Here is a 24,725-nt window from a genome sequence, read left to right as displayed (position 1 = left end):
ATTAAGTCTTCTGCAGGCCAGAACACAGTTTCAGCAGACCACATCCTGAAGACAGTTTCTGTCTCAGCACACATACACTTTCACTCAATGTTCTTATGTATTTAACCCGCCATTTGCTTTGCACAATTTAATGTAAATGTGCATTTAGAGAGATTTGAAAGTTCAGAGTGTTTATTCATTCCCTGCGGTCATCACATTTTGTATTTTGTTTGATGTAGATATGTGATTACAAGGAAACTGAGCATGACTTGTGACGACTTGTGATATCAAGCCATAATTTCAAATCATATAACACTACATTTAGTATTTAGGCTCTATATTGCACAGCTTCGCCTCCTAGTGTCCTGAAATGAAAATGTCTGATTCATGGGTAACAGACTGAAGTTGACCTCACGATGATGTAACTGTTTATTTCAACATTTGTTTATTTCAACATTTTAACTGTTTTCTTTCAAAATGACTAAATAGTTGTATTGGGCATTTTTTCCCCACAGTGTACATTTTGACCAAAACAGGATCAGACAGTTTTGTTGTATGGCGATAAAATGCTCATGTAAAATGTGACTTAACAGGTTATGCTCTTATAGGAAATATGTGCTAATAATAGGTTATGCAGATGATCCAGACAAGTGAATGAGTTTTAAACTGATTTCTACATAAAGAACTTGTACTGACTTGTACTGTATCTGTACTGATTAACAGCAGCACTTGTCTTGATTCTGTTGACAGTTATAGTTATTAGGCTATGATACTGACAAGATTACTCAGAAGATTATAAATATCAATCTCTCTCTCTCTCAATCTTTCTCTCTGTCTCTGTGAAAATGTTCAAACTTTTGACCAACTCTATAGGTTCACTTTGGGACACTAGTATGACGTAACACATCCGCTACCTTCGCAGAAATCACGTGACTTGGTCCGTTTGATTAGAGCCCATCATCATCATCATCATCAGTAGGCGATCCTGGATCACTGCTGTCATTCAGTTTGGATGCGGTAAGAAGTGACATCAACATGAGGAACCTTTCTCTCCTTTTGGGGCTTGTATTACTTGTTCACGGTGAGTCACGTTAAGTCGACACTTTCGGTTTTCAAAAGGCGCATGTTCTGATTTTTAATTTTTTTTTGGTGAAATTCTGAACCAGTGTTTCTTACCATTCTTAACTATTATTACCTTTATACAAATATAAATAACACTGTGAATAATGACAGGATGTCAGCACCATTAAGGGTAATTTTAGTAAGTTATTTTGTGCATGTGTTTGATAGTGAAAACTAGAGGGTTCTGACGCCCTGCAATTTTCGTTCACTATTTTACATGAAAACCGACAACACAAACAGCGTTGCTGCTTATAGTGGAATAGAACAGAAAAAAATCAGAATCATTCGCTGTTTTGGTCTATTTAGGTTTTGTGAGGAAATTGTTGTCAGTCGTGGCGCGAGAGAACTGAAGACACAAATAAAGCACATTAACGCATCTTTAGTAAGATGTTGGTGAACTGGATATCCTATCAATATGAATACCATTTTAACGTTTCTTTCTTCTTAATTTAAGGACGATGCGTGATAATGTTTATTGCATTACAACTTTCAGTGGAACTAGGTCTAAAGCGGAAATAGAAAACACGTGGTTACCATCAAACGAGTAAAATTAGAGAGAATTTTTATTACTGTTACAACTTGATCCTGTAACAGCAGGTGGGTTTGGTTTATCGTTGTGTTGACAAGTTTCTATTTCTTCAGAATAATTATGCCACCCGACCACACCTTGTTTCTCTTTAAAGATTGCAGTTAATTATTATTATGTTTTATTGTATGATTGCAAGAACATACAAAACCATTTCCAGGGTAGGCTATATTGAGAATTACCATAGAAATGACAGTTTTAAGGGCTTTGGAGTTGCTGGATGTAAGGAGAGTGTCCAGGTATTTAAGTTCCTTACAAAAAACTAAAAAAGTATGGCTTAAGGACCCTGACATTTACATTTGTGTAAAAAAAAAAAAAAGAATTGGAAAATAAAAGTTTATTCAAATATTCCTTTTACATCTTTATCAAAGTTAAATGACCATCTCATTCTGAAAGAAACTAGTCTTTGAGAAGAGTTATGGCCCCATAAGGAATGGGATACTCAGAGAAAACAAGATTAGGAAGAATTTTTCAAGATTAGGAAGAATATTACAAACCGAAACAGGATTCGTTAAATACTGTTTTATCCAATTGATCTTGAAATTATAATTTAAGGAAATAAAATCTAGAAAGTTTAGATTTAGAACACAAGATTAATATTTATTTATATATATTCATATTTATTAATTTATAATTCAAGGATCAGCCAATAGAGTGGGATGACATCAGAACCCAGAAGTCTAATTCGCCGATGGTTCCTATGAGATTTTCCTATGGTTTTCTCTTTTTTTAATTTTATTTATGAGTAAAATAAAGCCTGTGGTAAACATAACATGACGATATTTTTACGTTTTGTTATATAGCCTAACATAACAGTGTCCATGCATAACTACATGCAACTAACCCTCAACCAAATCCTAATCCTACCCTAACTCTATAGTAAGTGCGTGTTGTTAATTAATATTACTCAATACTTAATGTATAATTACACTGTAACAGGGACACCTTAAAATGAAGTGTAAACTAAATCCCCATGTACAGTAAATCTCAAAGGAACTTTCGGGTTGCGTAACCATCTCTAGAATTTTGAGTTTGAACTTCCATTTTTCGACTCTGTGTATTTCATATGGCATTTTAAAAACGAGCGGTTCATTCATAAATCTGTAAGATCTTACATCATGCTGTGGAAATACAAACCTGGAAGACTGAAAAGCTGCAGAGCTACATAAGGTCTCTAGGAAACATTTTAATCAAAAACAGTAAGGTGAAAACAATAATAGAAATAATTAAAAAGTTAAAATAACAAGATAGTGTAAAATAATACAAAATAAAATAGTATGTAGTCACGAATGTAGCCTGTACACTACGCTATTTTGTTTTTTATCTTTGTATCAGTATGTATGTTAAATCTGGTCACGTGTTAATTGATATATAATGATAGTATATGTTACATAATTGCAATTATCTGTATTAGACGTGTGAAATTACCATGTTTTCAGGCTTTACTATTAAATACCGTGTATCGTGTTTAATTTGTGCATGTTCTGTTTGCATGTGATCTTCCTGATACAGGAACTTTGACAGTTTACAAGTCATGACAGGTTTAATTAAAAAACACATGCAACAGATCTGCGATTCACAGTAGCATGTGCTACATTGACAGTACAAAAAAATAGTGTCAGGAATTTATGTTAGGAAATCTAATTGCCTGAATCTTTCTTTTCCAACCTGTATATAGTAAATGGAATTAGCATATGTTACAGTTAAATACATATATTTTAGAAGTGCATGTAAATGGAAATCTTGACAGCTTTACAAGCGTAATCTGTTTAGAAACTGTTTCTGTTTGTTCCTCAGGTGTGTTTGGTGTTGATGAAGTGAAGTCAGTGTCAGTGTCAGTGATGGTGGGAGATTCTCTCACTCTAAACACTGATTTTACTGAAACAAAGGGAGATGAGCTGCAGTGGAGGATTGAAGGTGAAAGCGATGTCATTGCACAGATTGATAGAGAAGTCAACAAAATCACAGTACCTGGGAATAATGAAGAGAGATTCAGAGACAGACTGAAGCTGGATCATCAGACCGGATCTCTGACCATCACAAACATCAGGACCACAGACTCTGGAGTTTATGAACTAAAGATCAAGGACAGCATGAATGAGAACAATTACAGATTCATTGTCACTGTCCGCGGTGAGTAACTCAGTGTGATCATTATGTGGATTACCTGTTTGTGAAGATGAGTTGAAATAATCACAATGATACACAATAATCCTTGAATCCATAAACACGTATGATGATTGAAATTGTGAAATAGCCTTAAATGATTATAAAATAAACTGCAAAATGTTACGTTTTCTAATATTTTATTTAATGCATGGATTGCTTCTGACAGGGTTTCAAAGCGCCAAATGCGAGTAAAAATACATTTTTACATTGCATGATTTTTGAGAATGTGATATTTAGTGTGATCATCAAATCGCAACAGTTGTGGTATAATATAAACAGTTTTAATTCGCAGTAATACTACTCTGTAGTGTTTGAGTCGCTTATAACTTGCATTTGGAAAAGCAATATGCTCCAACCATCTCCCAAATTCATATTATTTTATTTTATGTTTTTTTTTTAAATAAATATATTGTCAACAAAAAGAAGCACTGCAGTTTTCCGCCAAAATAAAAGCTCAATGGTTTAACGTTTGAATGCAAAGAAATTAAGTAGTGCTGGGCAACGATTAATCGCATCCAAAATAACTGTCGTAAAAATTATTTTGTATATACAAATACACACACATGCATGTATATACTTAAGAAATATTTGCATATACTGTATATATATATTTATACATAATTTATATTATATATACATGTAAATATTTTATATATAAATAACACTTTTTTTTTCTAATTTATCACATGCCTGATTCATATTCGAATACGATTAAAGAGATTTCTTGATGTTTAATATAATTTAATCAGCAAACATTATTTTCAGAAATTCAAAAAAGATAAGCACAAATTGTACTTTTACACAATGAAGGCAATAGAGAAGGAAGCCAAGGATCTAAAAGCAAGCGGGTACTTTATATAAACAAAATACAGAACTAGTGAGCACAAGGAAAACACTGGAGAACAGCTACAACACACAAACCATCTACATTCTCCACAAAAGTTGTATTGTGATGAGAATGGACCCAGACTTACCTAAACACAGCAAGAGCTGATAGACAGGTGAAAGTAATGAGTAAATATGATATATATTTAAAAAAAATTAATATGCACACTATTTTGAGATAATTTATTATTTTAATGTTTTTAGTGATATGGAAGTTCAATCATTTAATTTAATTCCTGTCCATTTTATTTAAATATTTCATTAGCATCATTGTAATTGCAACAGAAAGGTTTGTCAAATATTTTTCATAAGTATTTGTTTTCCGCTTTGCATTTGTTCTTTTATATTTTGTATTCTTTAAACCATGAGGAAATAAATCATGTTACCACAAATGAAGTCCTATGTCATGTTGCGTTACCATTGTTTTGGCTGAAATTACTGATTCTGAGCTCCTTTATTTCCAGATATCATGATTTGAGTTTGTTTTTATCAAAAGAGTAGGTATAGAGGAGAAACAGGTCTTGAATACTCAATGTCAATCTTTAAAGTGACTTCTTGTTCACCAGCGTGATTTGAAATGTTCCAGTGAGCATCTTGAGTTGATCTGACCGTCTGTATCAGGGTTTGCCAAACTGAAGGGGTTAATTATCCACCCTCATGTCGTTCCAAACCCGTTAGACCTTTGTTAATTTCAGAACACAAATTAAGATATTTTTTATGAAATCCAAGAGCTTTTTGTCCTGTCATAGACATCAACGGCATTTCAACTTTCAAGGCCCAGAAAGGTAGTAAAGACATTGGTAAACTAAGTGAGTACAGTGGTATAACCTTAATGCTATGAAGCGATGAGAATACTTTTTTGTGCGCAAAACCAAAAACAAAATAACGACTTTATTCAACAACCTATTCTCCTCCATGTCATTCTCCTATGCTGTTGACGTAGTGTAAACAGTGCAGCGGTTTCAGGTTCTATGTAAGAATGCTGTCTCACTATTGGCCAGCCCCTGCGTCAGCATCACACGCATGTTTCGAGGTGCTCACGTGACTAGCGTCGGCCAATAGTGAGCCGGCTTTCTGACGATGAACCCCGAAGCGCTGCACTGTGATTACTTGGGTCAACAGCGTAGGAGAACAACGTGGAAGAGATGAGAATGTTGAATAATGAATAGTTGTTGAATAAACTACAGTCTTACGGGTTTGGAGCAACATTAATGTACATTAGCAGTACATTAACAGTAATTAATGACAGAATTTACATTTTTGGGTGAACTAACCCTTTAAGGTCACGAACACTTAGGGGTTTGTAAAGGGGAATTGAAGGGGGTTCTTGAGTCACATATATAAAATCATAATAATGTTAAATTAAAATAAATAATCTTAAAATAAGATTTTTTTTTATTTTTTTACCTGCTATAGGTTTCTGTTATATTTTTTCAATTGACCATTAACTGACAACAGAGAAACATTTACATTCAAATGAGTTGTTCATTTATTGAAATATTAACTTCTCGGGGGGACTACAAAAGAAAATACTTTTGGTCAAAGAGCTTCAGCTGACAAAAAAGTTTGGGAATCTCTTGTCCGTACAAGAGTCATATTAACAGTGTCACTTATTACATTTTATTACTCACAAAAAAATAGTACACAGTCTGAAATATTTCTTGTTAAATTGTTAAATCACATTTTTATCTTTGTTTAAAATCTTTCTGCTTATTTTCACATTTAACTTAAATTTTGAGTCACAAATATTCTGGGTCCCAGGCATTTTTGCCCAATTGTATATGTACATTTAAAAATGTATTGTATGAAATTGACTTGCTGATTAAACCATTTCCGTTTATTCTCCAGATGTGTTTCTTGTTGATACAGATGGAGTGAAGTCAGTATCAGTGACTGAGGGAGATACTGTCACTCTACACACTGGTGTTGATATACAGAGAGATGATCAGATACTGTGGAAGTTTGGAGATCAAGACTTAACCTGTTAACAGTCGCCCCCACTAGTTGAGCTTAAACCCAAACCTGACATATACAGACTAAAACAGTTACAGTTCATGAACACTCTGGACTACATGTTTAATGCTGGTCTCTTTAGAAAGATAAGAGTTGTGAGTTTGATGTTCAGGTATCAGAATTAATTATATAACTAGGAAAAAATGGTAAGAGAAGCTTAAACATTTCAAAAAAGCAATTATTATTTAATTTGCATAAAAGGTATTTAGTAATAAGCATATGAAACTATGCCAGAACAATTTGTAAAGTAATAAAGTCAAAGTCTGAACAAGTTATAATTGAAATCTGAAGTTAAAGACACTAAAAATTAGGTTTCTGTTATATTTTTTCTTAGTGAAAGCACATTTAAAAAAATACAAATAAAAAAGGACATTTGGAGAACCCGAAAAGAACGATTAGCAATTAATAGAAGGTGAACCACAACATAACACTATTTATAATTGAGCACAATTGGTAAAGCTGGAGTTTATGAACATTAAATCAGTTATGCTTTGTCTAAATAGTTAAGCTGTCTAAAAACACAGTGGTTCATCACAAGTTACGAACATGACTGGATGTCTGACATTTATTTCTGCTCTTCTGTTCTCGGTTAAATTTCAAATTCATTTCTAATATTCAAATCTGTGATTCCAAACTGGTATTTTGTCATCCACTCTTCAGGCATGAAACATAGCGCTAGTACAGCACATTTCTCACTATCATTGTGTATAGCTTTCTCAGCTACTTTTCAAATGACTTGCACATAAAATGCAAACCCACATTAATACCGGCTCCATTCTGGTATATAACACGCTTATCAACATCCAATCAATTCTAATATTTAAAATCATATCCCGATAAAAAATAAAAAAAAATCACATTGAATATTCTGTTTCACTTGGTAACACATTACATTATAGAAGTAAAATAGGTTTTGAAATCCATTTCATGTTGATTTTGAAGTGTGTTAAGGTGACGTGTGTTTTCAGTGTTTGAGTCAGCAATAAATAATTTGTAGGTTGATTCCCAGAAAAGTTGAACACTGTGATTGTGTGGTGCTATCAAACATTGATCTGTGTGTTTGAGCATCCAGAGCAGACTGACATAGCAACACTGGCTAAACCAATGAAGCGAGTTTGGTGAAAAACCAGGGGGTTAGACAGAGGCAGATAGGCTTCAGGAAACCTATTTGAATATTTAGTGATTATCATTATTTTTGGAATTCCATTTCAATGCCAGTGAAGCATAAATTACATAATGCACCTTCATAAGGAATACACATATTAAAATTCCTGTCTACAAACTTCATACTTGAAAACCTACACACAAGGCTGACTGAAAAAAATAAATAGAACATTATGATATAATACCTACTCTCAGAAATAATCTATATGTTGGCTTAATTTTTCCATCAATCATAACTTTACTACTGTTACAATGGCTGACTGTGTGCAGTGAATATTATAGGTGGGGCATATTTTGACGACACATAAATCGGTGGCATTGTTATAACATTTTGAATCAGAAACCAATCAGTGCCTCACAAAAAACGCTGGGGGTGGGGTTAATCTCTACATATTAAGATTCTAACAAGCAAGATGATGTGAAGTTGTAGCCTACTACAGAAATACCTCTAACAGTTTGACTTGTTGAAGAATTGGCAATTATTCTCTGTGAAGATACGAAGCAGATTTAAATATTTCTCTTAAATTAGCCTTTTTTGGACAAAAAACTTTTATGTTCTGGATTATTGCCTATAAAACCACCCCTGTTTTGTATGATTTAATGGATGTCATCTTCGAAGGACAAAATAACGCAGAACTCCCCAAATTGAAGTTACGTAGGCTATACGATCTCTTGATACGAATTGAAATGTTGTTGGCGCTGTGACATTACGATCGTAAATATCGATGCTCGAGCCTTTAAACTTTAATATGACGTATTGTTTATAGATTTTTATTAAAATTGTGATAGTAGAATCATTCGGTAAAAGTTAATTTACAAACATCGGAACCAGCGATGGTCTCGCGCAAGTTAATGGATTAAACAGCCCTGTTGACTCGATATGGAAAAACATTGATCAGAATGATCAAACCGGAGACCTCAACATCAGTAACATCCGAAGAGATCAGACTGGAAATTATAAATTGGAGATCAACAGCAACAGTATGATTTTACAGAGGAAATTCTATTTGGCTGTTGGTGAGTAGGTGTTCTGTTCTGTGTTCTATTATTGATTTTGTGATGTCTAGTAAACAGTTAGATGCTCAAATTAACTCTTAAAATGCAGGAAAGCATGCAGGATTTATTTAATAATTTACTGAGACGGATTTCCATTAGTTGCTTAATTAATATGTTAACACGTTTGTACTTTTTATGTCTAGATGTTTGCAGTAAGAGTAAGACTAATACCGTTCTAATATTGTAATGTGGCTTCATATAAATCATCTTTTTGAGCTGCAACACGCTCCCTGAATAAAGAACAACTTTGCACCTAGAGATTTAAATTTCAGGTATTAAATATCAAATATTCAGTATTGCTGCACTGTTTATAACGACAAATTAAATGTATATTTAAGAGCTGAACACACATTTAATACCACATGTCCATACCAGAACATTCAAATATTTACCTGGATAATAATACCTGTGTGTAAAATGTCATTTGGCATTCATGGACATGTTTTTATTTGAAATGGACAAAATATTAGAACTGCTTGAAGGAAATTAAACTTTTATAAGTCATCGTTTGCAAGAAGTTGGAACAAGCTCAGTTTTGACTGGTAATTCTTTGTTCGCCTCCCTGACTGAAAATAAAAAGGTGTCATAGCAGATACTTTTTCCAGAGAACTTGTGCTTTACTTTCCTCCCCATCACCGCCTCTCACTTCTGCGGTCTGTCTGCCAATGAGAAAAACAATTAAAGGATTAAAGTGATGTATAGTGCTGTACAATAATATCAAGTCATTGAAATCACAAAATAAAAAAAAATATTTTAGAACAAAACAGTAATATCTGGGTCAATGACTACTTTTAACATCATTCCAGATCATGTGAAACATTTATTTAAAGAATTATTCATATGTGTAATCATATGTATCATATGTATCATATGTATTTGTTGCTGTGACATGAAATGTCGACAGTATCAGTGAAGGAGGGAGAACCTAGCATTTTGGTCTTATTGAAATACAAGGACATGATTTGATATTTTGGAAGTTTGAAGACCATCTCATTGCTGAAATCAATAAATGGACCTTTATTAGCCTACATGACAGCAGTGATGAGAGATTCAAAGGCAGACTGCAGCTCCATCACCAATCTGGAGATCTCAACATCCATGGCTCCAGAACCACAGACTCTAACCAGGGCTGCCCAATCCTGTTCCTGGAGATCTCCCTATGCAGAGCTGCGATCCAACCCTGCTCCAACACACCTGTCTGTAATGATCAAGTGCTCCTGAAAATCTTCATTAACTGCTTCAGGTGTGTTTGATCAGGGTTAGAGCTGAACACTGCAGGAAGATCTCCAGGAACAGGACTGGAACATCGCTTTAACCTGTTTTGCGCTTGACATGCTGTAATATTTGCTGCTAGAGGCGCTGTGGAGAACAGAGAGCTTGTGAGAGGAGAGCATTTTCTCCACTTGTGTTTGTTTATTTGGAATCACAGAGGAAGACATTATCCGAATATATTGTTTGCCGATCCATGTTATTTTTTATTTGCTGCTCCTGTGTTTTTAGTAGATCTCTCTTGTTTGCAACTCTATGTGAATTTATGCTGCTCTTGGTAGATTGCGCTGTTATTATATATATTTTTAATTTTCAGTAGTAGATCAATCGCAGAACACTTAACTGTGTGATTAAAAAAAAATGTATTATTCATATGTGTAATCATATGTTCTTCATATGTGTTTGTTGCTGTGACAGATGAAATGACGACAGTATCAGTGAAGGAGGGAGAACCTTTCACTATACGCACTGGTCTCATTAAAATGCAGGGATATGATCTGATATTGTGGAAGTTTGAAGACCATCGTATTGCTGAAATCAATAATAGAACCAATCGGTTTTCATTATATGACAGCAAAGATAAGAGATTCAAAGGCAGACTGCGGGAAAGTGAAACAACTGTATCTCTCATCATCAGTGACTCTAAAACCACAGACTCTGGAGATTATCATCTGAACATGAACAGCAGCTCACACACCATACAGAGGAACATCAGTGTTACTGTCAGTGGTGAGTAGATCAGATTTTTCAGTATCAATATCTTATTTACATCTGTACTCTGTGAACAATTTAGACATGAATTCAACATATTTATATATAAATATATATAAATCTGACTGAAGATGGACATCTGACAAACAAAGCATGTTATACAAGAAATTGTTTGCAAGAAATTCGAAATTTGTAGAGGAAATTTAAATTATTTCACATATTGTCTCATGGAACCCTAGATTAGTGTTTCCAATATTTTTTCATTAGAGAAACGGGTTTTAAATATTTCAGTGAGAACAGAATTTGTCACAGAAGAGCTTCAGGTTTTTTTTTTTTATTAAATTTTTTATATGTATGATTCTCTCTGAATCAGCTTACTATTACCAATAAATATTAGCCTGATGTTGTCATACTCAGATTCTAGTCAGAATATGAGTCTGATACTGCTCCATTGGGCTGTGATTATGGGGCGTGTTTCAACCGAACCAGGAAAGAAAATAGATGTGTTCGACATCGGCTGCGGCTGGATGCAACCGATCGGCGAGAGTAGCCGCGTCCAGGCGGGGAGGAGCTGCAAACGGAGACGTGAAGTCGGACACTTTCTGGTTCCCGTAGTGACCGCTAACGTGGTGTTTGCATACTTTACCACAGCTGAAGTGAAATAAATGCAATATTTGCCAAATAATACACAGATGTTTCAGAGACATTTTCATTCAATACTTTATGTAGGCTACAGCTTCATACAGCGTCTGTTTGAACAAGAATAAAGTTCAACATAAGCTACTATCAATGAAGTGGAGTCTACATTTTTTAATCAGTTTTAATTTGATAAACATGACACAATAGTGTTGAGTGTTTACTGTTATAAAAAACTGATTTGTGAGCTTTATAGGAACTAAAGGTGTTCGAATAAACACGAAACACACGTGATCGTTGTCATGCGGGAAATCCGGCCAATCGTGGAACAGCTGTGTCGTCATCAGAGCTTGTGTAGCCGCTCTTTGAGTTCTCCGGCTACTCTCGAATCGCTCTCGCAATACTTTGATGGCATACGTCACAGTCACGTGGCGTCAGCGCTGTATCAAGTCGGACAAAATTTCTAACCAGCATGCACTGCTTCATGCACTGACCGCCACCAATCGTTCTGCGCAGAGCTGCATGAAGTCGAACCATCGACAGTATAAGAAGTGGACAGAGCCATCTCATTGGAACTCAATTGAGACAAGTGAAGCCCATTTTTAGCGATTTTTATTTTTTATTTATTTTTTTGCACTTCCGTTCCTGACGCGCAGACTCAAACCGACTCAAACTAAGCTTAATAACGTGAGCAACCTGTCTGACAGATGTAAATCTTCTAGTAGCTGTGCGTGCAAACTGCCAACGTTAATCTTGCAGAGACGGCGAGCTTGAGCAAAGAGTTCTTTGGCGTGAGTGAGCAGGAGTAAGTATTCTGATTAATTATTTTGTATAGTATTTATTTTAAAATGTAACGCCAGGGCTTCTCCCTTGACGTCCCCCCGATTGCCTGCGAGCTTCTCCTCCTGTCTGTACGGTAATTTCTCTACTGTGCGACAGAGAGTCGAGTGGTTATGACGCAATCGTTAGCCTATTTTTACAAAAACTGTTTCTACGGGGCCATAATGTAACATATAAGGTAATGGAGCCCTTTATACATTGTCGTGTTTCTTTAGAAATAAATAATGGACAAATGGAGTCTTTAAACGCCTCAGATGTAAAGTTATTCGCTGTCAAAGTGACGCCAAAATGAATGGGAGTCAATGAAATGCTAACGCAAGTGAAGTTCTGCTACAAGATGGCGGCACGCGGCCGGCTTCAACTTCCAGTCGATGGATTACCCGCCTTAGTCGAACAAGCCTAATGCCTCTGCACTCAATTGGATAGACCTACAACCAATCAGAGCAACTGAGTAAGTGACGTATGTCCTTCATTCATCTTTCCGATCGACAAATTGAGCGTAACGCCGCCTTCACACTGGCAGTTGAAATCAGCTCCGATACGGCTTCGAAACGACCGGAAGTCATTCATTTCCTATGGAGATTCGCAGACCGCATGCGAATGTGTCCGAACCGGGTCCGAACGAGTGCAGTCAGGTGCGAAAAAAATCGGCATCCGGATGCGTTCAAAAAAATTAACTCTTGCGAAAGGCTACAGACGGTTCCTATCCGACAATTCCAGCGGAAATTTAGCGTTGCTATGGTACTGATAAACAAACCTGGATTCTTAATAAAATAAATAATGATTTTATAACAAGTTGTAATGTCATTTTTTTATTTTCATGATTTTCTAACGTTATTAGGGCAGTTAATACAATTAAATATACCTTTACACTATATCACATTTAGCCGACCTGAAATGTCAACGTCCTGAGCAACTTTCCTCCACGCAGCAGCCTTTCTCATCAGAAAGATCATCCAGAATTGTACATTCTGACACTGGCAAAATCAACTGTTATAATCTCTCCGCCATTTTTGTTCTACTCACTTCCGAAGCTTTTCAACCATAGATATCATATAAAGGCTAGATGTCTTAAGGCGAAGTCACTTCTGGCATCACCGGCGGCCATCTTACCACTGGGCTCTGTGAATTAAGGTGAGTGATCAGCACGCACACAAATACTCTTATCTCGCTGAAATCTTGACGGATTTACAAACGGTTTGGTTTCTTACAAACGTCATTAACGTGGCTATAATTCTTTCATATGGAAGTCCATTGTTATAATTATTCATATGTATGCAGTGTCATAACTACATCTCTGACATTTATAACAAACCAAACCGTTTGAAAATCGGTAGAAAATTGAGCAAGTTCTGGTTATTTAAAAGTACATGCACCATGTTACGACGAGTGAGCGAGCACCCTGTGGTAAGATGGCCGCCGTGTGCGGACGTCGACCTCCATTGGCCAGCAGCGTGGACGAGACATCTAGCCTTTATATGATATCTATGTTTTCAACGGTGTAGTACGACGTCCGCTGGGTGCGTATTGCGTATTACGGAGCTGATTTCAACTGCCAGTGTGAAGGCGGCGTAAGCGTCATTTCTGGCAGGCCAGGGCTGCGTTCAGCCCAAGCGGCAACCTCCCCGTCTCTCTCTTGAAACCAACACGGAAGTGAGTTAAACTGCAATTCATTGACTGGCCGCTTGAGGCTGGCTGCAGAAGTGAGTCAAATCTGTATCTCCCCCATGTTAAAATTACCAACTTTACAGCAGAAAAAAACATGTTTACAGCCTAGCTCTCTATGTGGCTTTGGTCTATACAGCTAATTTTGCCCTTCATAACAACTGTGAGGGGGGTGAATTTTTTTATAACTCATCCGTTTAGTTGATTAATATTTAAAATTCTGCATAATTAATTAATTATTAATTACCCCTGACCACTCGGTGAGTTTCACGTCTTTGTAAACGAAAGTTTAATGCGTTTTAGGAAGGATTGTCCCAGTGCACCTATACAACCATTCTGGAGGTGTTTGGGAAAGCGAAAGAAACCTAAAATTCTCGGGACAGCAGCATTTGTCCAAATTTTAATCGTAACACTTCTATTTCATCAGAAACAATCTGTTAACAGGGCTTTAAGTGTAAAATACCGAACTTGTCCTTTAAGCAGATTCAGTTCGCTCCTAACTGCTGATGCTAGCTTCTCTGCAGCCCGCCACCTCCCCAGCTCCTCCTTGTCGTGTATAACGTGGCATTTGCTTTTCTGTCATCGTTGCTGCTCTGTTCATATGGAATAGTTCAGCTCTCCCAGTCCTAAACTGTGTGAGTGTTCCCTAATGCTGCTGCTGTCCTCTGACTCTCTGCTATTGCATGGTGCTTATGAAAGGTCAGAGGACTCCCTGAACAGAGCCATACCGCCAAAATTAATTCAGAATTATCAACTTGAATTGCAATTTATTCAATAAAAATGTCCTAAATCATTTTTATTGTCATGTGTGACAGAACTGCCTTGATCGCGGTTCTCTTTTCCTCTTTTAAAATGAATGTGCTGTCGATATCTTCTATAACAGATGGCATGGCGGAATCTACACATGATGTTTTATAAACAAAGTTTGGGAGGAGCACGTTCAAATAATCAATCCAATCAACTTCAACGTCATCAAACAATTACCGTCTACTACACTATCAGCATGAGAGGAAGCATATATTTATTCACTCTGTCAACTCGCCTAACATTCCTTGACAGTTTTCAGCATCCTTCCACTCACTCTTGGCTTGTTCTTCCACAGCCAGGAATACGGGGGGAGTCCTTTGGGTTCGGGCCGAATACCGAACCCAGAGCCTCTCCTCAGACAGCGCGCCAAATATGCATTTATTCTATCTGACTTATTTGTAAGTGTGAATTCTCAATTCTCCAGCGGCAGTCATCTTTGTTGTAAACGAATTCAACCTAAGCGCTCGTTGGTGATGTGGATGATTACGTTACTGTTGATCATCTGTCCATCATCATGTCTTTATCATTACAGTATCAGATCTACACTCAGGTTATATACAGTAGTGCTGATGTTTATGGTGTGTGTTATAGATCAGACACACTCACACAAATGTCTGTCTTTATCATTACAGTATCAGATCTACACTCAGGTTATATAGTGCTGATGTTTATAGTGTGTGTTATAGATCAGACACACTCACACTAATGTCTGTCTTTATCATTACAGTATCAGATCTACACTCAGGTTATATAGTGCTGATGTTTATAGTGTGTGTAATAGATCGGACACATTCACACTAATGTCTGTCTTTATCATTACAGATTCAGGTCTGTCTCCAGTTGCTATAGCAGGGATTGTTGGTGGTGTTGTTCTGCTGGTGCTGTTTGCTGCAGTTGCTGGTTTGATTTATCGCTGCAAAAGAGCTAAGGGTAAGTATCACCCACAGTTCACATAATTTGGAAATAAACCTGAGTAAAGTCTGAATACTGTTAAACAATAACAGATGAAGGGCAGACACTGATCTAATGTGATCTGCATCTGTGTGTCTGTAGAAAACTCAAACTGAACATAGTAACTGCAGATATATGAAAGTGTTTGATCTCAGCAACAATTGCACTATTTGTTGTGTCTGTGTATGATGTGCCCTCATTAATCTATAATGAAGATATTACATATTTTAAATACATTTTGAACACAGTACAAAGACACAATATTAATACAGAAACATTAAAGACCTCACTGATCTTGAGCTGTTTAACTTTAGACTGAAGAGTAAATAGTGCATCATATCCTGAGATAGAGAGATCACGCATTTCTATCAACTAAACATAAAATAAGCTTAGGCATTTAAATAAGAATAATAAATGTTAATAAAAGTATAATTAATTAAAAGCAACATGGTACTTCTGCAAGTTCATACTGCGTGCACAAATCAATTTAAGAACGGTACAAGGCAAATGTTTAAAATTAGATAATGAAGATGTTTGGTTTAATAAGATTATTTAGCAACTTCAGCACAGACTAAAATTACTGGCAGAACACTTTCTCCATCCAGTATGATCTGATCTGATTGGCTGGCTTTATTCGCCTTCTAAAAGTAGAAGCACACAGGTGTGTTTATCAGTGTTTATCTGTTACAAGATACCAGACTGATACAGGAAGTGCTTTTGAGTATGAAATTATGATTTGCTACAGTTAGTTTTCAAAGGTATAGTTTTCACAACAAATCTGAGATTTGTGAATCTGAATATATAGTAGAATATATAGTTCATAACTATCTAGAACTGTGATCGGCTGCTTTAGATGTCGGTCAGATTGTTCTTCATATTCTTGTATGCCAATAAAAATTAAAGTTTTATAAAAGATTAAAATATGTGTTTGTTTCCAGCAAGGGAATTAAAATCAGGATGGACAAACACTGTAAGATGTGTGATATGGATTCATTCTTGTTCATTCAGACATCATTACAACATTAACACCATTAATACGAATATAAAGTTAAAGATGACCTCGATTACTTTTTAATTTAACTTTACAGTCAGATTTTCTTGGCTTCACTACAGAGACTTCTTACAAATATTTTTGTCTGAGACACACTGACCTTCATTCAGATATTAACCAATAATATACCTGTAATATATTTAATTAAAAAAAAGTGAGCTAATTTTATTCTAAATGTAACACACTGTATATTCTATAACAACTTGCAATTAAAAAGGATTTGTTTAGTTTTCACAGATTCAGTTATTGTATTTATATATTTTCGTCCCCTTGGAATTATAAGGTTCTATCTGCGTTCTGAGCAGTTTTGAGATATTGAGCTTCAAAGTTTTTGCATTACATATAGGAAAATGTATATGGGGAACAAGTTTCTTTCAAACATGAAAATAACAGGGACCCTAAATGTATTCTAAATATACAATATCAAAATCCTCTCAAATTTGTAAATGGGGATTTTTGGAATGGGTCAAATGCAGATAGAACCTTCTAATTCTAAAAAAACACTTTTCGCTTAGAATTATAAGGTTCTATCTGCCAAAACATTATTTGAACACTAAATATAAAATTATTAATGTTGTAACAATGTCTCAACATGTGTTAGAAAGTAAAATTTGATCCTTTCTATGACATTTATTTCATATTTTTAGCACTTCCATGTATTTAGGACATTTCAAATTAAGCAAGGTATAGGTCTAAATATTTTGTCCAGTGCAGATGTTAATTTTTGGTACCAATTTGGTGGGTAATTAAACACATTATTGCAGAAATTGTTACTTTAATCTTTCTTTTGTTTAGACAAAAAGCAGCTACTGTAATACATCTGAGCAGGACTTTATTCCACCTAAAGTGGGCCAGGTAAAATGGCTTTCTCTCTAGACATCAGTATGGCTGAAATAACATGCTAACGTTTATTGTTGTAATTAAGACCCCAATCAATTAAATTGTTGACTATTTCACCTTTAAGGCTTAATATTGTAAAAATTAAGACATTTTAAGACTTTAAAAACTGCAAGAAAACAGACATGCATCAGCAAATTAATTCATAAAGTTTAATAATCATTGAAAAATGATTCACTGACTATATAATCACTAAAAAGGTCTCATTTTTTTCATTTTTTCAAGGTCTCAAAAACTCATTTTTTAAAACACAGAACTATAATACTCTCTGTGACTCATTTTTTAAAACACAGACTTATACTCTCTATGACTCATTTTTTGATTGGTTTTGATTCTGTCCATTCGAAGTGCTGATTGGCTCACGCAGATAGAACCTTATAGAGCCAAGTTAGAGTTCGACTTTGTAGATAGAACCTTTTTGTTTTTTCAATAAAAAGTCCCAAAATGTACACAACTTAAAAAAAAACATCCCATAATGTAAATAAGTTGTCACAGAATAAGAATATGTGAATAACTCAATTTTGACAAAAATGTCAGATAGAACCTTATAATTCCAAGGGGACGTTTTGTTAAATATATTAATTTTCCCAAGAGAGGAAACCCCAGGTCTAACTACTAGGACCAAAGAGCAGGACCGGAGCACACAACGTTTTGAATGATTTTTATTGGTGCAAAACGACTAACGTTTCAACGCCTATGCGTCTTCTTCAGAGTCAAACAGTCAATGGCAACGATGTACAGATTTTAAAGAGTCAAAATTCAAGGCATTGGTTACTGGCCTAGTTGGGTGTGGTACATCAATTAGCCAATCCTGTGTAAGCACTCAGATGTAGACAGAAAAAAAAAAAAAAGCACACAAAAATAATAATAATACTACTAATAAAAAAAAAAAAAAAAAAAAAAATATATATATATATATATACACTCATACTCACCTAAAGGATTATTAGGAACACCTGTTCAATTTCTCATTAATGCAATTATCTAATCAACCAATCACATGGCAGTTGCTTCAATGCATTTAGGGGTGTGGTCCTGGTCAAGACAATCTCCTGAACTCCAAACTGAATGTCAGAATGGGAAAGAAAGGTGATTTAAGCCATTTTGAGCGTGGCATGGTTGTTGGTGCCAGACGGGCCGGTCTGAGTATTTCACAATCTGCTCAGTTACTGGGATTTTCACGCACAACCATTTCTAGGGTTTACAAAGAATGGTGTGAAAAGGGAAAAACATCCAGTATGCGGCAGTCCTGTGGGCGAAAATGCCTTGTTGATGCTAGAGGTCAGAGGAGAATGGGCCGACAGATTCAAGCTGATAGAAGAGCAACTTTGACTGAAATAACAAGCATACTTGTTACAACGGAGGTATGCAGCAAAGCATTTGTGAAGCCACAACACGCACAACCTTGAGGCGGATGGGCTACAACAGCAGAAGACCCCACCAGGTACCACTCATCTCCACTACAAATAGGAAAAAGAGGCTACGATTTGCACGAGCTCACCAAAATTGGACAGTTGAAGACTGGAAAAATGTTGCCTGGTCTGATGAGTCTCGAGTTCTGTTGAGACATTCAGATGGTAGTCAAAATTTGGCGTAAACAGAATGAGAACATGGATCCATCATGCCTTGTTACCACTGTGCAGGCTGGTGGTGGTGGTGTAATGGTGTGGGGGATGTTTTCTTGGCATACTTTAGGCCCCTTAGTGCCAATTGGGCATCGTTTAAATGCCACGGCCTACCTGAGCATTGTTTCTGACCATGTCCATCCCTTTATGACCACCATGTACCCATCCTCTGATGGCTACTTCCAGCAGGATAATGCACCATGTCACAAAGCTCGAATCATTTCAAATTGGTTTCTTGAACATGACAATGAGTTCACTGTACTAAAATGGCCCCCCACAGTCACCAGATCTCAACCCAATAGAGCATCTTTGGAATGTGGTGGAACGGGAGCTTCGTGCCCTGGATGTGCATCCCACAAATCTCCATCAACTGCAAGATGCTATCCTATCAATATGGGCCAACATTTCTAAAGAATGCTTTCAGCACCTTGTTGAATCAATGCCACGTAGAATTAAGGCAGTTCTGAAGGCGAAAGGGGGTCAAACATAGTATTTGTATGGTGTTCCTAATAATCCCTTTAGGTGAGTGTGTATATATATATATATATATATATATATATATATATATATACCTGGGGTTTCCTCTCTTGATTTCTATGTCCTGTTCCGTGAGCACCAACCAGACTGAAGCGCAAGTGACCCCCTTCTACTATATTAATTTTCCCTTTTGAGTAGATTCTTCACTGTTTGAAACACAATAGACTCGGAGTGACACTAAAATAAAATGAAGAAATCTATTATTAATGGATGCATTAATTAAATGTAAATCAGTCAACTAAAATTGACAAAAAAAATTTAAATGTATTTTTTTTATCCATGCATTGATCATTTTTCAGTGCCACTCCTGGTCACTTAAACAAGTAAATTTAACAATGAATGAAAAGCTTTATTGTTTAAACGTATGGTTTAATTAGTACAGCAGGAGCCCTGACTCTGTTGATAACACTCAGCATTACATTTTTTGTTAATATGGCTTCATTAGTTAATTTAATAAACACTGTTAATACAGTAAATTGAAATGCATGCTGCATCAGTGTTATATGCAGACATAAGACTGTTTCTTTCTCTTTTTAACCCTGTGATTCTTTCTTTGTTTTCTCACAGATGATGCGGAAAATAACAGTCAAACGATCCTTTGAACTCTTGTTAGGAGACTGGCCATCAGTGATTATTTATAGTCATTGTAACAATAGACACATTAACTTGTAATGTGGTTTCTTGGTTTCATAGGTTTCTTGTATTAACATACAGTTTGACTGTTTAGTGTAATTTATCATGTTAAACTCTGTAAGAAGGCTTGATTACTGTTACACTTTTACAGAATATTGCAGAAATAATATTATACTGAACTTAAAGTGTAAATGCTTTTATTCTTGTTTTATTTGAAGCACTTACTCTGTTACATTATATTTTTTGTTTTTATTCCATTTTTCATGCTTAATTTTTTTAATGATTGCCTTCTTGAAAACCTTGTAAGAATATAGACACCGCATTATTTGGACTGAAGTATTAAATGCTCTTAGTGTTGCTCTGATGTTCTGTGTTCATACAGGAGTTAAAGATAATTTTACTGTCAGAACATTCATTCAGCTTTTGCTTTTTTTTAAAGATCTAGCATAAAACGCATCAGTTTTTTCAGTTCTCACTGTGGATGAGTATTAAGAGAATAAAAGCTTGTTTTGCCATAATTGTGTTGCATGTTTGTGTTCAAGTTAGATGCATAATAATGGTTTTAAAAAATTGATCTATCTGAAATCAAATGAAATAAGGCATTTATACTATGTATTACTGTACACCCAAGAGCTTTATCAATAATAAATACACTGAAATATAAATGCATGCTGCACATTCCATGTTTATGAGTTTACCATGATTTAATGAACAGACAACATATTTTGTTGCGACCAAAAGTGGATATCGATATCAGTCTAAAGGAATCAAAAAGCGTGATTTAAATCAACTGTAAATTTAAATTTAATTTAAAAGTAATACAGTGTAAAACACAAATGTTAGTAAGATAATCAGCACATCATTTGTAAACAAACAAAATCAGAGAGTTTGATCATTTATCTGTGATTAAACATGTATAAACCACCTCCGTCATTTCAGATTTCTGTAGGAGAACACAAACACAAAAGCTCAAAGGAGAAAAACAAACCTGATGTTTCAGATGCAAAGAAGACAAGAGCAGCTTTCATAAAAGTGACAAAAAATAAAAGCAAGTGTGACTGGAAAAAAATCAGAATCAGATATCAGGACAAGAGCAAATACAGGGTAAATACAAATAAGTCAGAGATGAAGAACAGAAAGCTGATGATATATTTATGGAATAACAGCTCTGTATAGGCAACGTCAGTCCTGGAGCTCCACTGTCCAGCAGAGTTTCACTCCAACCCTGATAAAAACTCCCCTCCCCTGCCTGTTTAGTAATCCTTAAGACATAAGTTAGCTTCGGTTAAACATGGCAGTATGTTAATGTGCAGTGTACACATTTTAAACAGTGGTTTAAATTGCTATATGATATGCAGTTGTTTTGCAATGTTCATTAAATAAAATAAAAATAAAAAGCTACATGAATAAATGTAAATGTCACTGAAGAGACACTCACCATCATTTGTCCAAATTTTGTCCCTTACGCAAAAAACTGTCCTCAATGGCCAGCCTCTGTAAATTCACCCAGCTTGTTATTCAGCCCACTAGAATCTCTGTAGGTATTGGTGACAGGAATACATCTACATGTATTGATCTGATATTCACTAATATACCAGAGCTTTGTTCACAGACAGTTTCCAAAGCTGTGGGGTGTAGTGACCACAATCTGATTGCTTTATCAAGAAAAACTAAATTGCCTAAATCTGGAGTCAGAATTGTTCTCCGCAGGTCCTTTAAAAGGTTCAACCCAGATCTATTTATATTAGACACCAATAATATGCAATGGTCAGATGTTCTTGAAGAACAGAATGTCAACACTGCTTTAAATATGTTTATGGATAAATTAATGAAATTGGTTAATATGCATGCTCCCCTTAGGAAAAGGTCAATAAGAAGTAACAGTGCTCCATGGCTGGAAGATGCTTCAAAGGGATAAAGCCAAAGCAGTTGCTCAAAAAACAGGGAAGCCTGAAGATAGGAAGACGTACTGCACACTAAGAAACAAAGTCACAAAACTAAATCATAGTAAAAAGAGTGGTTATTTTAAACAGAAAATGTATAACTCTGTGAATGATGGGAAAAAACTGTGGAAAATACTGAATGTATTAATATGCAAGAAGCCAAAGCCATCCCCAAAATGTGTTGAATGTGAGGGGCAGTTCATTACGAAGCCATGATATTGCAAATTATTTTAACAATTTTTTTTACAAGAAAAGTGGATAATTTAAGATCTGACATGAACAAAACTGACAGTGATGCATGCCGGAAATTGGTTGATAACATAATGCAGGGCAAAAACTGCCATTTCCAATTCAATACTGTAACTCAGGATGCCGTAGAGAAGCTGCTACAGGGTCTATCTATTGACACATCTGCAGGTATAGATAATTTGGAAGGAAGAATACTTAAAGTAGCTGCGACTCAGCTTTCAAAACCTATAAGTCACATTTTCAATAGGTCCGTCTTGAGTGGTACTTTTCCTGAGCTTTGGAAACAGTCAAAAATTATACCCCTTCTTAAAGATCCAAAGTGGGCTTTACTGGATCAAATAGTAGACCAATTAGTTTACTCCCAGTGTTAAGCAAAATTTTGGAGAAGATCATCTTTAATCAAATAATGGATTATTTCAGTACAAATGAATTGATGACAAAGTTCCAACATGCATATAGACAAGGCTTTTCCACAAACACTGCCCTAGCACAAATGACAGAGGAGTGGCTAACATGTTTGGATGAAGGGAAACTAGTAGGAGCTGTGTTTTTGGACTTTACAGCAGCTTTTGATGTAATAGACCATACTCTTCTTATAGCCAAACTCAAAGCATATGGTTTTTCACATTCAGCACTGACCTGGGTGCATAGTTATCTTTCCAATAGGACGCAACAGGTTTTTTTCAATGATTGTCTTTCCAACTGCTTAACAACATCATGCGGCATAGCACAAGGAAGCTGCCTGGGTCCACTTTTATTCTCAATATTTATAAACTATTTGTTTTTAGAAAGAAATGTTTTTAGAAAGGCTAGTGTTGTTATGTATGCTGATGATGCTACTTTGTTCACTGCAGCATCAACATTACCTGAACTCAATGAGAATCTCCAGCATGAGTTAAACACAGCAGTGGACTGGGTGAAAAAGAATAAATTGGTACTGAATATTTCCAAAACTAAATGTATGATATTTTGCAATAGATACATGTTACCAAGTATCACCTCACTTAATCTGCATATAGAGAGCCATGTGGTTGAGTATGAGTTACTATAGTAAAACTGTAGTTAACTACGACCGTAGTAACAGTGGTATTTTGGCGGAAACCATGGTTTTGATACCATGGTTTTACTACAGTTATATTGTAGTAATACTATAGTCAAACTGTAGTTAACTACGACCGTAGTAACCGTGGTATCCATGGTTTTACTACAGTTATATTGTAGTAATATTATAGTAAAACACACCAGTTATAACCTGCTTGTGATTTTTTTTAACTTTATTGTGTCTTAAAAACGGTGGTTGCTAACAAGTTGCTAAAAGGGACTACATCCTTTGGCGGGGACAAACAGCCTCACGTTCTTAGAAGTTTACCTTTCAGTTATACATAACGTTATATATTTAGTCTTTTCAAATTATAGTTTTTCCAAATATTGTTGTACACAGAATTCTGTGATATTAAGGTAACCGATTACCAGTTCTTTATTTCTGTGGAGAGACTGTAGTTCGACAATGGTGTTCTCTTACGAGAGGTTCTCTCGTATTGCGTAAGTTGCTTACGCATCGGGAAAGTCTTCTTTCTTCGAGATCTGAAGCCAAAAATTATCCTTAATTTTGTATTCATTGTCAACGCAGTGCGGCAGAATGGGTGTGGCCTTCTAACCGTCAGAATGGGTGTGGCCAGCGTGTATATAACCAGCGCTCACAGGCTAAATATCTGATTTTCTTGTCTTCAGCGAAGCTCTTCGCATCGCTGGATCTTGAGAGCCACCGCCGTTGAAACCAGCGACCAGCAAGCTTAGGACAGCGCCTGAGGAAGCTGGCCGTCTTCGCCGCCTTCAGCCATCCGTGCCTGCTACGCTATCCGGCAACATATCCTTTACATTATTACTGTTACTGTGTGTGTTCGCTCCGCGACACACTTTCTCTGTATTCTAAAAGA

At 35.7% G+C, this 24,725-nt stretch overlaps 1 protein-coding gene across 1 annotated transcript; it reads left to right on the top strand.

The window, feature by feature from the left end:
• The first annotated feature begins 884 nt into the window (after nt 1-884).
• On the top strand, nt 885-20,849 carry LOC311085713 (cell adhesion molecule CEACAM1). The gene is made up of 7 exons (XM_084118289.1): nt 885-1,060; nt 3,485-3,820; nt 6,590-6,721; nt 8,780-8,935; nt 10,661-10,972; nt 15,725-15,832; nt 20,531-20,849. Exons 1-7 carry the CDS (start codon nt 1,015-1,017, stop codon nt 20,563-20,565), a joined length of 1,125 nt encoding a protein of 374 aa, XP_083974415.1. The 5' UTR covers nt 885-1,014; the 3' UTR covers nt 20,566-20,849.
• Nucleotides 20,850-24,725: the final 3,876 nt, after the last annotated feature.

The sequence above is a fragment of the Abramis brama genome, assembly GCF_963993115.1.
Source record: "Abramis brama genome assembly, chromosome: 6".
Classification (NCBI taxonomy): domain Eukaryota; kingdom Metazoa; phylum Chordata; class Actinopteri; order Cypriniformes; family Leuciscidae; genus Abramis; species Abramis brama.
Note: the sequence above shows the minus strand (reverse complement) of the source record. Positions and strands in the feature narration are given on the sequence as shown.